The sequence below is a fragment of the Euleptes europaea genome, chromosome 16 (assembly GCF_029931775.1).
Source record: "Euleptes europaea isolate rEulEur1 chromosome 16, rEulEur1.hap1, whole genome shotgun sequence".
Classification (NCBI taxonomy): domain Eukaryota; kingdom Metazoa; phylum Chordata; class Lepidosauria; order Squamata; family Sphaerodactylidae; genus Euleptes; species Euleptes europaea.
Genome location: NC_079327.1, coordinates 43,127,274 through 43,144,467, shown reverse-complemented (window position 1 = coordinate 43,144,467; position 17,194 = coordinate 43,127,274). Strand labels below are relative to the sequence as shown.

The following is a 17,194-nucleotide window of genomic DNA, read 5'->3' as shown; positions in this document are numbered from 1 at the left end:
CTTGGCTGAAGAAACACAGTTGTCCGCTCAGACTATGAGAATTCGAAGGGAATGAGAGCTTCAGGTCCCTTCATTTTAGAAACTGTTGTTTTAAAGTATATCAGGTTTGCATAGCATAGATATTCATGAAATTGCAGACCTGAGTATATTTGCATTCAATTTTTGGAACATTGTCTATACACACATTAATATGTCTACGTGCTTTCCTGACAGATTTTAGCATAGCCAGTGCAAAACTCAAAGTATGAGTTCTTACCCTTTTTGTTTTTCATTTTATACTTCATGTTACATATTATTATTTCTATCAACCTTTGCTATAACCCCATTTAATTCTTCTGTTTTGAGACACAGTAACAGAAAAATAGCAGCAGGGACAGAGTAATTAACACAGCAAAGGTGCACAACCTGATTAAAGTGTAGATAAAGGTTTTCCTTTTCTTATCAAAAAGTACATTTCTTTAACTTCCCCTCTCCCCTCCTCTGACCCTTCATTTAACATTGTTACATTGTCACATTGTCACATTGTTGATATTATAATTAAACAATGGATATGTGTCATGGAATGTAAAATGATTTTGAAAAATAAAAAAAAATATTTAAAAAAAAGTGTAGATAAAGGTTTGTTCAGGAACTGACATACTTGATAGTGAAGAGGAAAGAGAGATAGGGTCCTAACTACACGACTAGTTGAGAGGGTGTGCAAGGTTCAAAGTGGAACCTCTGAGAAGGAAGAGAGTAATCTAAGAGTAGTAATCTGGAGACAGACAAGGAATGACACTTAACTGGAGAGAAGGTGCTGACCTCATTATCCTATCTAACTGCCCTCTTGCTGCCCCTGCAGGGTCTTCTCTTTTTCTTGGTACGTTGCCTCTGTTCCAAGACAATCTCAGTTAATATTCAAAATCAGTGCAAGCCCAGATTTATCTAAGAGGTCTGTATTGATCACAAGAGAACTCAAATCCACATGTAAAATGTTTCCATTAAAATAATTGGTCTAGGTTTTCTGTTTGCCTGGATTTTATACATGATTAGAAAAAATAAAAAGTGGGGACCTGCAAGAAACTTGCAGGAATAGCTATCCCACTTCCCTCACATATGCTTCTTCCCTTCTCCTCCTCCTTTTCTCAGTCTCTCACTTGTTCTCCCTCCTGCTACCCCTTAATCCCTCTTCCACTCTTCCTCTTTCTGTCCTCCCATCATTCTTTGTCTTTCTGCCCCTCTCATCCCATCTCTTTCTGCCCCCATCGCCCTCCCAGCTTTCCACCTGCTTCCTCTGCCCGTAGGGTTGCCAGGTCCCTCTTTGCCACCGGCGGGAGGTTTTTGGGGCAGAGCGTGAGGAGGGCGGGGTTTGGCGAGGGGAGGGACTTGGATGCCGTAGAGTCCAATTGCCAAAGTGGCCATTTTCTCCAGGTGAACTGATCTCTATTGGCTGGAGATCAGCTATAATAGCAGGAGATCTCCAGCTGGTACCTGGAGGTGGGCAACCGTATCTACCCGCTATAGAGGCAGTGGTGGCAGCTCTCTCGCAATCGCAACGGATCTCTCACCAACCGAGAGATCCCCCTCAGGGTTGCCAGCTCCAGGTTGGGAAATTCCTGGAGATTTGGGGGTGGGGTCTTGGGAGGGTGAAGTTTGGCAAGGGAAGTGACCTCAACAGGGTGTAATACCATAGAGCCCACCCTCCAAAATAGCCATTTTCTCCAGAGGAACTGATCTCTGTCATCTGGGGAGCAGTTGTAATTCTGGGTGTACTCCAGCCTCCCACCTGGAGGTTGGCAACTATAGTTTCCCGGGAAATGGCTGCTTTGAAGAGTGGAGTCTATGGCATTATACCCTTCTTGAGGTCCCTCCCCTCCTCAAACCCCAGGCTGTCCCCCCCAAACCTCTAAGAAGTTCCTAACCTGGAGTTGGCAACCCTATCTCCTTCCCACCCAACAGCCAACCTACCTTTATCTGCCCTTCTATCTTAAGAGCCTCCACTAGGAAAACTGTGGCCCAGTTGCTTGGTGCCAGCCTCCGGGCCAGGACCACTTGCATGGTAGGGAACCCTCAAGGACTTGTGGGGGGCACCTCACTTTCCCCTTTATCCCCCTCCCCACATCATTTCCTCTTTCTTTTGGCAACCCCCATACTCTCCCCCCTTCTCCTGCCTCATCCTCTCCTTCTCAGCCACCCATCAACCTGCCTTTGGTCTGCCTCCCACCTTCAGCTGTATTTTCTTCATTTGTACCCCACCTTTCTTCACAGTGGGGACCAAAGCAGCTGACATCGTTCTCTTCTCCTTTTTATCGTCCCCACAACCCTGTGAGGGAGATTAGGCTGAAAGTATGTGACTGGTCCGAAATCACCCAGTGAGCTTCCACAGAGAAGATGGTGCTTTGAACTTAGGTCTCTCAGACCCTACTCTCTAGTTCTCATGGGTACACCACGTTGGCTTCCATACAGTGGCTGCTGTTGAACAGTAGGAGGCCTCCAGGCCGAGTTGAGTCATGCAAGTTGGGTGGTATCAAGTCACCCAGAGGTTGCTGCCTGGCCTAGGGTTGCCAACCTCCAGGTGGGTGTGGAAATCAAGAAAGTAGCACAAGACAATTCTTTCTATAATAAGAAGACCAAACTATAGCAATTAGTGCTATTAAGAATATGTATTGGAAACATACAAAGAACAAAATTCTGGAGCAAAAAAGTATCAGAATAGTGCACAAAAAGATTGAAGGCTTGAAAAAGACTGCACGAAATGGAATTATACCGGATTTCCATTGCCCTTCATCTTGCTTTTGCGACCTACTGATGCACTTTATGAAATTTCATGCGGACTCTATAAGGACTGAGTATTGTTCCCGTGGTTCACTCATGCACTTTATGAAATTATTTATGTAGACTGAATAAGGATTGAGAATTTGGGCTCATGTTTGTATTGTAAAGCCCTTATTGAAAGTTGGGGTCTTAATTACCTATGTGATACTTTTTTGCTCCAGAATTTTGTTCTTTGTATGTTTCCAATACATATTCTTAATAGCACTAATTGCTATAGTTTGGTCTTCTTATTATAGAAAGAATTGTCTTGTGCTACTTTCTTGATTTCCACACTCCCTACTTAGCACTTGCAAGCCGTTTTTTGATTACTAACCTCCAGGTGGGACCTGGCGATCTCCCAGAAATGCAACTGAACTCCAGACAACAGAGATCTGCCCCCTGGAGAAAATGACTGCTTTGAAGGATGGACTCTATGGCGTTATACTCTGCTGAGGCCTCTTCCCTCTCCAAACCCTGCCCTCCTTAAACTCCACCACAAAACCTCCAGGAATTTCCCAACCTGGAGCTGTCAATCCCACAGGCCTGGACCCAATAATGAGTCCTCCCTCAAAGACCAAAATAGACCTCCCCGTCCCTGCCTTTTTCTGAAAGAACCAAGCCTTGCAGTGGTTGCCTACCAATGGCCACTGAGGGAATACATTGCTCAAAAATACAGGTGCTGCTTTTATCGTTTTCAGTTTTTTTCAGACCCCTCAATGTATTTTTTTCAGATTTCACTCCCCCCCCCCCCCAGCAACCTGGGGCTCTTTTCAGGTTTGTAGAAAGGTCTGTCTTGCCATTCACACTTCCAGTCCCTGGATTTCAGTATCCAAAGATTTGGCTGACTTCACTATTAGAATATAAGATTCTTTGTTTGGATTACTAGAATGTGACATCTGCAACATTTGTACAAAAATCATATTTTTAAATAAAATTGTTCTGCAAAGTAGAACTGATGCTTAAGTCTATACTGCAGAATAAGGCTAAGAATAAGATTTACAAGGTTGAGATTTAATAGGTACTCACTAGTGGGTTAACAATCCTGCGGTATGAATTAGCTTCCCTTTCTGTTTTAGTTCTCAACCAGATGGAATTGCTAAGGGTTCACCAAGCAAGCCCACCTACATCTATCAGGGAATTATGAAAATGTATGACTTTTTTTTAAAGAGCATCTATGTAACGGCAGACTTATTTCTACAGGTCTGAAGGGCTGAAAACAACACATTATGTTCAGCCCAAGGAGTAATTTATTTTGCCAAGCCATGGTTGAAAAGTGCTGCGTCTGGGCATCCTTACCACACAGAGGGGATAGTCTGCCACAAAGAAGTGAGTAGTTCCTATTTGCGTGCAGGTCCGTGTGCACCACATCAGATCATATATATGTTGGACCCAGGCTGTGCAAAATGCTTACACAAAGTACCATTAAGTTCTCATGGCCAAGATCCATTAAAAGGTATGGGAGCAAAGCAAAAATATTCCCCCCACAAAATGTGTTTGTTCAGAGAGCACAATATGGTGGCCCAAGGGTTATTTCACCTGTATACTGATGTCTCAGCATGGCTGTTCACGAGCAATGAAATCCAAAGCATATTTTCTTATAATCAGTTTCCATTGAGTACTGTGGGGTTTACTCCCTAATATGTATGCTTATGGTTGTAGCCTATTCCGGTCTGACCATGGTTGAAGCAGCAGTGAGAAGGATCCAATTGAGCATTGACTGTACACTATAAAATCCCATCTAAATTCCATGCATGGAAAAATTACTTCCCCACCTCTCCCCACCCCCAAAGGCTGCACCTGGAAGAGGGGGGACTCCCAGAAGCAGTATAGGGGATGGTTGAAGGATTGTTATAGCACAAAGAGAACTGGTGAAAATCACCTGTCCTCTTGTGTGTATGGATCTTTTCCATGGGAATTAACAGGAGGTAAGGGTTAGCACTGTTGATACATAGAGATGTTTTCCAGGGCCAGATAAAAGTCTGATATGGCTTCGTGAGCCAGCTATTATTAATTTACCCATGGATATGACCTAGCTATTGTTTATCAACATGCATCTAATAAATGAAATGCTTCCTCCACAAACACATAACACCTATGATAATTGTGGGGGACAATCCTTTCTGGCTATGCCCTTTATAAAGCTGACTGATTCTTCCTGGCTATGGGTTGCAGTCCCAGCTTTGTAGACCAGCTGGAATATTAAACAGACCCCCGATCCTGCTGCTGGTTTTTAGGAAGCTCTGGAAATCAGTGTTGTTTGTGAGGGCATTCAGAAGCAGTTTAAGCTGTTAGGGTCTGGGCCTACTTAAATTTTGCTTTAATTGGTTTGAGAATACATTTGTTGTTATTTTGGGGCATATCCAGAAGGATAGGTACTCTGAATAACCATTCAACTAGATCCTCAGATAACTCTGTTGGCATAACTACTGGCTATAATGATTACATGTGGATCAGTTGTAGCGGCACCAGGTATGTATCTGTATATGGCCATATAGAAACCAAAAAGGGTCACACAGCCATTTTCACAATATGTTAATGCTTCAAAGTATTCTAAATCACTATATTATCATTACACGCATGTACTAACTGTAAAAATAAAATGCAGGCATATGGCTCACCTTATAGCTTCATTGAGCCTCCCCTTTGTTAAAAAAAGAAAAGTGGCTAGAAATAAATGCTATACTTAACTATAAATAAGCACATTAACACCTTAATAAGGCTCTTGTTGATCAGAACTGGAGAAGATGACCAGGTTGGATCTTACCAGGTTTTCTGCTAGTGCAAAAGGGAGAATGGCCGATCTTGCCCGATTCCTCTCCTTGCTGCAGCCTCATTCTGTATCCCATGATTCCCACCATAGATTGGCTGGAGGTCAAAGGGGGCCCGTTCTCCCTCTTGTATCATCAGAAAAGCTAGTATGATCCTACCCACCATCTTTGCCCTCCCACATGTCTTTGTTGGAGGTCCACGTTGACCCATTTTGGAAAACAGCTGAATGGAAAAAATATGTTGCTCAAATCAAACTGCACAAAATAGCAGAACATAAGCAGAAAAGCCTGGAGAAATGATGAAAATGAGTATCACGAGTATCTTCCAGTTGTCCATGAGAAATAAGGAGACATTTGCATGCCATGGATAGTAGACTCATTTTCAGCTTGGTTTCATAGTCTTTTGAGCCACATGAAACAGTGTTCTTCCTCCAGCTTTTCGGTCTTGCCATCAGAGTGTGCACGCTAACAAAAAAAAATATGGGGGAAGTTCTTCAGCCCCAGTGAAGTGTGGCCCAACAATGTCTAGAACTGGTTTCAAAGCTTAAACAAGGGAGCAATTGCTGCCCAGAAAAAGATACAGCAAGCAAACAATATGAACAAAAGATTCATTTATTTTATATATATATATATATATAATCTCTAATAAGTTGCAATAGTCTCTGGGGTTTAAAATGTATTTTTGCTATTTTCAATGCTTTAAAAATTATAATTCAAACATTAAATACTGTTATATACATTATGATTCCATTTCTTATCTCTAAACATGAATGGTATAGTTTTCCAAGTAGAAACCCAGATGGGGAAAAGCAAGTAATTCCTCTAAACAGAAGGGCAGATCATACACCTGTAGACTTGACTATGAAAAAGCCAAATTTCCAATGCTGTTATACAGGTTATCTTGTTTTATTTTTGAATGAAACAGAAGGATAGACTGGCCAATATTTTGTCAATTTTATAGGGTTTTTTTAAAATCTCATACCTATTTTATATAAAATAACAAAATATACAGGGAAAGCGCAGTTTGTTAACTTTAGTTCATACACATGACAAGTAAATAAAAGATTTTATGTATGGCTTTGCAAAGGTAGATTATGAAGTGACTTCTGTTTATTTATTTAAAAGCGTTTTAAGAGAACGTGTTAGTGTGCTTACAATAGTGGCCATGGTAGTCGAATGACGAGCCAAGAGTTTAATGCTGGAGTCGCTGGTGGTCTTACCAGACACTGCTTCTGCAGCCTTTAGAAGACAAATGTAGTTTATTACAACCTCGTCTATTTTAGCTACAATTTCCTCCTGCTGTGTTTCAGAGTTCATGATTTTAACTAAACGCATGCAGGCTTCTGTTAAGCAACAGAGTACTTGAAAGCTAGAAGTCATAGCTAGGAGCATTTCCTCAGGGCTTTTTTCAGCTATGGCCATTCTCCTGCAGGCACTTCCCAACTGTCTTGATTCTACAGATAACAGTTGTTTGTACTGAGAAAGTTGAAGGTCATATGTTTCTTGACATACCTCTTCCCTTTTTCTCGCACTGGATCGGACCAAACAGAGTAGCTCATTAGCATCTTTTTGTGCTGCATGAAATCCATCAGGCACTGCGTAATTCTTCTCCTTCATTAAATTGAGCCTTGCAATTTGTGCATCGAAGGACATACTGCTGAGATTCACATGGGTTTTAACAACCTGGTCTTCAGTCCTTTCCATGTTGTTTTGACTATTTCCAATATCTTTGGGGGATTCGACACTTTCTTTCTCATGTTCCTCATTTAGAGCAGAACAAACTTGACTACATTTTTCTGCTGCTCCATGCTGTTTCTCAGGTTGATAGAGGCATGAAAGCTGTGTGCTGTCTTTATGTTCATCTTCATCATCGTTGTCTTCAGCGGGTCCTCTTTTTAGGAAACAAGAGCTAAAGGGTCCATGACATTTCCAGTTGCTGGCATCTAGCTTTCGTAAGGGTAATGTTCTGTACTGTTTGGACTCCTTCTGGATGGTGTTCAAGTCGGAAGACCTTTTACTGCTCATGCTGACATTCAAAGAACTCTGGGAATAACTTTTGGATAACATTTTGCCCAGAGGAAGTTGTCCTCTTTTTTCTAATTTTGAGTCATCTGCTTCACTGGTGTCCATGCATATCAAACTCACCGTAGCTTTCTTCTTTTCCTCAAGAAACATCTCAGTGCCTGTAGGTTCTGCAACAACACTGTTACTACGGCGCAAAACCTTCTTCTTGTGTGGCATTCTGAGGCTTCCTCCCATCATATCATATGGCCATAAACGAACCGTTATCCCACCTGGCTGGTTGACTTTGGGAGCATCAAAACAGTCTTGATTTTGACTTGGCACCTTTGATTCTGAGTGAATGTGGGATGATAGCGTGATGGAATCAGCTCTGGGCTGCTTAGGAAAAGCTGAAGGCATGCCTCCTCGTCTTTCGGTCACAGGCTCTGTGAAAGCTACACTAGGGGTAGTAGAAGAACAGAGATAATCATGAAACATCAACCTCAGAGCATGCTGTTGATTGAGCATTTTAGTCTTTTATCATTAAACATTTTTAGAAAACCTCACCATTATAAACCTTTCAGGCCTTCAGATATGGTTGACAATGCAATCACATACAGTTCTTTCAGGAGACATAAAGTTCATTAAAATGACCACTGTAAATCAGCAAGTCTCTCTGTTATATTGTAAGTCTGGCTTCCCAATATAAACAACAGACTTACATGCCAATACACGGAATTAATTGTTGTGAGTCTTTCAACTGCCCCCAAGCCTTCATCCAGGCTATCTGTTTTTAATTATTTTAAGGTAAGCGTACAGTTCATCTGTTCATTAATTTCTTTATTGGCCATGACCGCACTACTCATTTTCTGTGGCCATGACTTTGCCACCCCAGACGAGCTCTTCCCCCAACCCCGGACAAAAGCAAGGAGTAGAATCCAAGCGGGGATTACAACCCTTTAGCTGATCATCTGAATGCAACAAAACTTGTGGGAGAGACGGCAACGATGACTTGGGCGCCCCAGATGAGCTCACCCCCCCCTTCTAGGACATTTTCAAAAAGGACAAGTGCGGTCAGAATAGAATATATAACTATGGCACAACTAACGGAATATATGAGAGACAATTCACAAGAACAAAATTATGAGAAATGGAAATCTTTTTATGATAATATTAAAATTATCAGACAAAAGGACCGACTATATCAAACTACCACCTAGTTAAGAATATTAATATGTTTAGAAGACAACAATATAGAATATTGTATTTGTATAAAAGAGGGGCAGATAGCCCTTAGATGTTTACAAAACGACTTTTATATAACCTTATTTCCCCACTCCCTATTTTCCCTTCTGTTCACCCTATTAACAATGAAAAATAAAAAATATTTAATAATAATAATTAAAAAATTAGCATTCGTTTTCAAGTCTCGGGGGACTGATGAGGAAAATGTGAGGTATGTAATTAGTGCGATCATGGCCAATAATTAAAATTTAGAAACTTTTTAAAACTGCAAAATGGGTTGGAGAAAGAGTAGGTTTACTTTACCTTGCCTTTCTCACCAATAGAAACCCAAACCAGATTATATTGTTCTCATCTCCTTCATTTTATCCTCATAACAACCCTGTGGAGTAGGTTTTCACTGACTGGTCCAAGGTCACCCATTCGTGGCAGAGTGAGGTTTGAACCCGAGTCTCCAGTCTGAGATTCTTACCATTATGCCACACTGGCTTTCTTGTAGTGGCTGCTGTGAAATCGTAGCGAGTCGCCAGAAAGTCACTCCTGGGCCTGGCTGAGTCATGCAAGTTGTGTGGTAGTGTCACCTAGTGGTTGCTGGCCCCAGCAAGTCCTCCACCCAAGGCTGGGGGAATGAGAGCAGGAGTGGCCTGGGAGGCCAAAACAGCCCTGCAAAGGGCCCCTCCCCCTGCCTTTTACTGACACAAATCAAGGGTTGAAAGTTGGCATTACTGTGATTACCTAGCAATCCCACAATAGTCACTGAAATCTCAAAGGGCATCCATTTCTTAAAGCTACAGGGGCTGCTTCTAATATTTAGGGGTAACCCCCCCAATGAATTTTTTTCAGATTGCAGATTTTCCTGCAAGCCTGGAATGTTTTTCAGGTTTGCAGAAAGATCTGGCTTGTCTGTCCATGGCACCAGTCTCCGGATTTACATATCTACATATGGGACCATGTTGAGAATTTCTGGGTTGTAAGCATGGAAAATGGTCCTAAAATTAATATCGTAACACTTGGGATTCCCTCAGATGGATTTTTATAGCTTTAAATTGCACCCTTGGCTTTTATACATAATCGGATTAATGCTTTGTGGCTGCCATACCTGTAGTTTCTTTAATCTTGGGGATTCTGTGACATCCGTCTCTTAAAGTGCCAAACAGAGGGTCAGCAGAATTAACTGTGGAATGCATAACAGGCACTGCCATTCTATGACACACAGTTTCAGACTGCGGATGCTCCTTGTATGTTGCTCCGTGGCTGGGGAGCACGGCAGCTCTTTCATCCGCTGGGATATAGCTCATGCCTTTTACCATCACGTCAGGCATAATGTGCTTAGCAACCGAGTTGCAAAGAGGGGATTCAATCGGGGTTCCACACGTACTGCTGCCTGTGCTGCACCCGGCATCCACCGAAGAACACTGTGAGCTTTGCAGTGAAAAATGGCCTTCACTCTGCAAGGATGACATTCGCTTAGCCAAGTGATACTCGCATAATCTAGTCACACTCTGCTCTGCCTCTGGAAGCTTTGAGGAATGGTCATCTGTTGATAAGTCAATGTCTTCAGAGTTATTTAGGTCTTTGTGTGAAGACACAGTGGTCACATCTGATATAAAAATTTCCTCTGCCCCATGCCCTAAAATACCATCATGGTCAGTCTCATCTTTACAATCCACCTCTGTTTTCCCAAGACTTGAAACTCTTGGAACAGTCTTTCCATTAACTGGTTCTGAATTTGGTTTCTCTACTGCTCCTTCATCTGAAGCAGAATACCATCTTTGGCCATCCTTGTGAAAGGCAGTTCTCTCCACATTAAAAGTGCTTATGCGCTGACCCTCTCTTGAGGAAAGAGTGCCGATTTTGCCCTTTTGCTCATCAGTTTCTGTTTTTTTAGTTCCCTGCTGTTTTTTCATAACAGCATTGCCATCAGGGGTTGCTTTTGCTTCCCCATCAGTAACTTTATTTTTCCGTTTAGTAGTGCAAGAATACACCACAGACCCCATATGCAGCTTGCTAAAATATTCAGTAACAGATTTTGTTTCCATAGTTTCTGGTTCCATCTCCATGTTATCTGAATGAAGAATCTGCTTTGAAGGCACAACTTTTGACTGCAGTTCTGTAACTTGCTGATTAGTTGAAGACTGTGAGGATTTCATAAGCCCTCCGGCCTGATTCTTGGTGATGGAAAATTCGGCCTGCGGTTCCACAAGGGGTTGATAACCTTCATTTGCAGACAAAAACATACGGGTGGCATTTTCCGTCAGCTTCTGAGCTGTGGCCAATTCTGAACTTTCAGTCATTTCAGAAGAGTTTGTTTCATTGCCAGAATCAGATGATGATTCAGGGCTATATGCTCTCAAGATGGCTACACCTGTATGCCACAAAAAATAAGAGCCAATTAATGAAACCATGTCAGGCACTTGAATAAAATGATAATAAAATGGATTTTGTTAGCTTAAAAATGGTTCTAAAATACTGATTCACATATAGCACAGTTTCCAAGAAAGGCAACTTAACATTATGGTAGTTCTATTATGTGGTATGTACAAGGTGATGGCAAAAAAAGTAAAAAGAATATTGCCAAAAGGGCTAATGGTGAATAAGCGAATGGTGAAAAATGGATGGAATGATATGATTTTTTTTCAATGAATAAATGTAACAGTAGTGAAAGAACCTGAATTGTCACTTGTCTGCTGTTCCTCTGAAGCCGCCAAGGCCTCCAGTGCTTGAAGAGTAGAAACCACAGCATCATCCAGCCTCTTTTCACATTTTTCGTCGACATGAGTAGGGACAGCATCAATAAGTGACACGGGAATATCATCACCACCTAAGCAGCTAGTTTGCTCCTTGTCTTCTCTATACTGTGTTGTATGATTCTGAGAATCCTCTTCATCAGAACTATCCCTGAATCCAGGGGGAGGAGCAGCAATGGCCATGTTTAGAGAATGCAATAAGAAGTCATCTTCATTATCATCCCCTTCGGGAGGCGGGAGTGATGTCAGATCAATGATGTCATCACTGGACCCTGAAAGGCTGAGAAGAGCAGGCCTGCTGTTTTCTCCCACCATAATGTCTTCCTCACAGCTCACTTCATCTTCATCCTCAGCATCATCTGTGTTCTCTGCATAGCAAATATCATGTAGCAAAGGCTCTTCTATTCCTTCAGCAGCTCCAAATATTTTGTTATCGGTGAAGCCTGAATACACAGAATTAGCAGCAAATTGAATGCTTTCTGCATCCGGAGACAACTCCAAATCCTTAATGTCATTGGCATGGCTCATATAAAGAGCTCTTTGCTTATCTAATGCTTCTGGGCTTTCATCCAACAGTCTCTCATAGCCAAGTGTTTGGGGATTAATGCCATCTAAACTGTGATCTCCAAATATAAAGGATACTTTTGCTGCCCTTGGAGACCCCTGTGCTTTTTTGCTGGATTCCAGTCCTGCGTATGACAGCACAGACTGCTGGTTTAAACTTCTGTTTTCTTCTGCCTCTGGAGAGTCATTTTGTTTAGCCAGCTGCTGATCAAGCTCACTCGAATGATAAGCATTTTCTATGTACAGATGCCTGTGATCTTTTGGGCATAAGGTGCCATCAGAAGCATCTGCAGTTTTCTGTTTTGAGTCTACAAACATGTGCATCTCCTGCTCTCCCTCTGCTGGGAAAGTGGTGGTTTTCGCTACACAGTTCCACTCAGACCCATGGAGATTATGTTTCACCTTGGTTTCAATCCCTAAATAACAGTACATAGAAGAAAAAAAGATCAACTTAATTTATGCCATTTAGGATACCTTTATATTAAATTATTTATTATTCTTAAATATACACTTTGAAAGTCAAACAACTGCGTCAAACAATTCCATCCTGTTTTTAATCTATTGGAAAGTTCATAATCTTAGACTAACATTGCAATCCTAAAAAAGCTTTCCTGGGAGTAAGCTACATTGAATTGACCTGGGGAAGATTCTGAGTAAACTTGCTTAGGATTGTATTGTAAGTTTCCTAACAGCTGCCTCTGAATTTATTTTCTGTTTTTCACATGAACCTTTTTACTGCGTTTTAAATTTCCTTACATCATTATCGTAATACATATAAATTTATTTAAAGCCTCCTTAGCTTCTCTCTATCCTGGGATAGTTACATAGGTTTTGCATTACAACTTGAAGTAAATACCTAACCCTAATAATCTGTAAATGTACTTTGAGCCTCTGTCTCTCTGTCTCTCTGTCTGTCTGTCTGTCTGTCTGTCTGTCTGTCTCTCTCTCTCTCTGTCTCTCTCTCTCTCTCTCTCTCTCTCTATATATATATATATATATATATAACAAAAAGAAATGCATATCCAAACAAAGTAGACCAAATTATTCAGTTCTGATTGTTACAAAAGATAAGGAAATTAGTATTTCCACAGTGATAGCAACCTTAATGTTCTCAAGTTCAGCATGCCATTTTAAGATGTTGATTTTCAGATAAGATTTGTAGTAGCTTTTGTCTTCATGGAGTTCCACTGATAGGGGAAAAAAAGCTTATCTGGAAGGCAAACTGATACATTATTTGCATATCTGACAGTTGCATTATGAATATTTATTACCTGATTCACGGCTCCCACCATTTTTCTTACTGGCCATGTTAAATATTGAGCGCCTGGAATCAACAAGAAGTCTGTAATATCCTGCTGTTAAACAGGCAAGATTCATGGCATCTGAGGATTCCATTAGCAAAGTGATTGGCTGTGCACAAAAGACAACAAAGTTGTGATCAATACTATGCTGCTTGGAGGGGCCACAATACACCAATACAAAGAGTATAAAATGTGTAGGAAAAAATTATAATTGCAGCAAGCAAATTCACTAGGGGAGTTAAACCGACAGCATGATCTTAAGCATGATTATTGAGATGCAAGTCACATTTTTGGGGTGTGTGTGTGTGTGTAAAGTGCCATCAGGTTGCTGCCTACTTATGGCAACCCAGTAGGGGTTTCAAGGCAAGAGATAACTGAGGTGGTTTGCCATTTTTTGGTAGAGAGGTTCAAAGAGGAAGTTTTAGTCTGTGGTCTGAATCTTCAAAGCCTTAAAACATTTCCACAAATTTTAGAGATACAAGTCAAATGATAACTTTTTACATTCTTTGCATTCTTCTTGTTATACTCTTTTTCTGTTTTTTAAAAAGAGATGAACAGAGGTGAATGTTTCCCAAATACTGTCACAATTTAAGGCTGTTGTGACTGGTGCTCCATTGAATCTTGCCACAAATAAACCTCTATAGGTCACTTCTTTCACAAAACATATGTTAGTACACTGAAACTGGAAACAATCTTTAAAAAGGAGAAAACAAATATTCTTGAAAATAATAACTGTACATTTGCAATTGAATTCTTAATCAGATAATAACATTCAAACAAAGCTTCAATGTACTGTAAACAAGAACTTATTGAACTAGATTTGCTGTTGCATTAGATGAAACACCAAATCTGAAACATTCAGGAAAATCCCTTGCGAGTCTTATGAGGTCTTTGTGAATATAATCACGTCCTTTGCTCAAAATGGGATGAAGCAGAGAATCTTAAGGAAGCAATGAAGTTCAATCGGCATACAACTTACTTTTACATCTAGCACATGAAGTTCAACTCTAACAGTGGTTTCATCTTCTGTAAACATCTCAATTCTGTTCACATGGCTGAAATCAGCCAACAGGGCCACCAGGTTTGTTTTGGTGTTTATGACGTGGCTGATGCCATATCGTGGTCCCACCAACAATGTCACTTCAGAACGCTTCTCCCCCTGCTGCAACACAGGAAGCACAAAAGAAGAGGAACTTTACACAGCAAGGACCAAACTGCACGTAGACTGAAACAGATAATGCTGTACTAAATTCAAATTCTCAAACAGTTTGTGGATCACATTCTATACTCTTAAAGAAAACACTTTACAAGGTCCCCCCCCCCCCCGAGGTTATATATAAGGGTGTGAACAATTATTTTGGGGGGGGGGTATTTTTCAGATTTTGATTTAATAGACCCTTTTTATTTGAAAATCCAAAAAAAGCTGAATTTTCATACTGTTATGGGGGCTTTTTTCAAATAGCTGAAAATTTTCATGTCTATGGGAAATTTCTGTGGGGCTCTGGAGGGTGGTTTTTTAAAGTAGAGCCACCAAATTTTCAGCGTAGTCTCAGGTGACTCTCCTTACAAGAACCCCCAAGTTTAGTAATGATTGGGTCAGGGGTCCAATTTTACAGGCCTTCAGGAGGGTGCCCCATCCATTTTCCTTTGTTTACAATGGAGAAACAATGGGGCCCCATAAAATTGGAATCCCTATCCCAGTCTTCACCAAACTTGGGTGTTCTTGTAAGGAGAGTCACCAGCAGCTACACAGCAAATTTGGTACCTCTACCTCAAAAAGCCCCACACACACACACACACACACTGAGCCCTGCAAATATTTCCCAATAGTTTCCTTATGCTGGGGAAAAAATATTTCAGTGATTCTCAGCTTTGACATAGATCAGTGTTACATCAGTGGGGGATCTTTGTGGGTCTCTGGGGAACTGTTTTTCACAATAGAGGAACCAAATTTGCAGCATAGCTGCTGGTGACTCTCCTTACATGAACCCCCCTACATGAACCCCCCAAGGAGAGTCACCTGAAGCTACACTGAAAAGTTGGTGCCTATAATTCAAAACATAGACTCTGCAGAGCCCTGCAAAGATTCCCCTAGGGTACAACGGACCTGAAAAAATTTTAAAGGAAAAGAAATTGGATTTTTTTCGTATGTGCCTTTTTGGCTCCATTGAAATGGTCCCTCTTTTTTCAGTTCGACATATCCAAATGTACACCCCTAGTTATATGTACATGTTACTGTGAGAAGACAACTTTGTAAGAGAACAAGAGCATTTTCAAGTCATATTAGAGCTCTTTGCATGAGCAATCTAAATATTAGTTGTGTATACCGAGCCTTAATCATCCTGTTACTTAATCATATGCAGAATATTTGGCAAAAGTGGACAATAACTAAAGATAAAAAGACCTACCAGTAATGTTGCCTTGAATACACGGCCCCCGTATAGGCGTAGATCACAGAGAAACTTAAGATAGTGTACCTTCGCTTGCAAAGCAGATAGCTGAAAGCAATGACAAAACAAAATGGCAATAGAAATAATATTCAGTGTTAATATTATCAAACAAATAGATTAATCATGATATTACTACTCAGCCTAAGGAGACTGAAATGGGACAAAATTGCCAAAGTTTCCTTAGAGAAATGCCTAAAAGTATAAGTTATTTCTAGGTCATAAATTTAGGAAGCAATCCAAAACTGGTCTATTCAGAAGTTTGTACTGTGTTATTCAATGGGACTTACTCCCAGGAAAATGTCCTTAGCATTGCAGCCTTAATGACTCATTTAAAATTAGTCTTATCTAAACTGTTTTGGGATTCTGAAGTTAAGATATGCATCAGAAGTAGCATAGACTGTATTAGAAACATGTCTTGAAGGGCTTTAAGTAGAGGAAAGATCTGAACTATCAAATTTACTACTTCTTCAATAAAGATTTTCAGGGGCAGCCTTTTTTTAAAAAAAAAATTAGACCCACAGTGTGCTAGATTTTAAAAATGATTTATCTTCAAAATGCTCCAAATTGTCCATTGATTTATCTTTCCATAACTGTAACTGATTTGGCTTACATATGTGGTACATTCAATGTGTGAAACTCTTAGCTTGTTTCTTACCAATTGTTTCTTACCACTGGTTAAAAAACAAGTAGTGCAACCCGATCTCAAGGCAGATTTGTCTCCTGTGGCCCACACGTAGGTTTCAGTTATAACAGCTACATCCTCCTCAAGACAAGAAGGCCGGAACTGTTCTATCCATGTCCAGGTGTCTCTGCAAATCTCCTTAATACCATTTTACTAACCCAAGTTGCTCACACCAAGTGGAAGGATATTGCTCAGGATATTGCCTTAGAACTCCAGGCTATTATAATGTTTGGTTTACTCTGTTACAATCCCAATGACATTCCTCCCAACCTGTTGCTATTCCTTGTCTGGTTACTTCCAAGAGATGACTTAAAATGCAAATGCAGCATCAGCAATCCACATGTGGACTCCCAAAAGTTCTGTTAAGATATCTGGATGTAAGAGAAGTCCATGAGGAAGTTGGTCACACGGTTATGGATGCCTGCCATTTCCTAGTTACACTGCCATTACATACCCTGTAATGTCCTTAATTTTTTTACAGAATTCTGCCGCAATAATTTTATATTTATATTTTTCTATCATAACTGTTAAAATAAAAACACATATTCCTGGGAAGAATAAAGGAGAGCAAGAAGCTGTTCCCTGAAGGAAAGAGCTCCTTTTTTTTAGAACCTCCTCTCCCTTTCTCTTTCTTATACATACATGC

At 40.7% G+C, this 17,194-nt stretch overlaps 1 protein-coding gene across 2 annotated transcripts in view; it reads right to left on the bottom strand.

Moving 5' to 3' along the window:
* Positions 1-6,432: 6,432 nt before the first annotated feature.
* Positions 6,433-17,194, bottom strand: part of FRMPD4 (FERM and PDZ domain containing 4) — a 292,186-nt gene continuing 281,424 nt past the window's right edge. Inside the window, exons 12-17 of one of the 2 annotated variants that reach the window (XM_056862191.1) lie at positions 15,825-15,914; positions 14,396-14,578; positions 13,387-13,525; positions 11,473-12,531; positions 9,904-11,169; positions 6,433-8,017 (exon numbers count right to left, since the gene is read on the bottom strand). In XM_056862191.1, the coding sequence (XP_056718169.1) occupies positions 6,672-8,017; positions 9,904-11,169; positions 11,473-12,531; positions 13,387-13,525; positions 14,396-14,578; positions 15,825-15,914 (4,083 nt within the window). In that variant the 3' untranslated portion in view covers positions 6,433-6,671. Of the gene's footprint in view, positions 8,023-9,903; positions 11,170-11,472; positions 12,532-13,386; positions 13,526-14,395; positions 14,579-15,824; positions 15,915-17,194 lie in introns of both variants that reach the window. The other variant, XM_056862193.1, reaches the window with a different exon arrangement.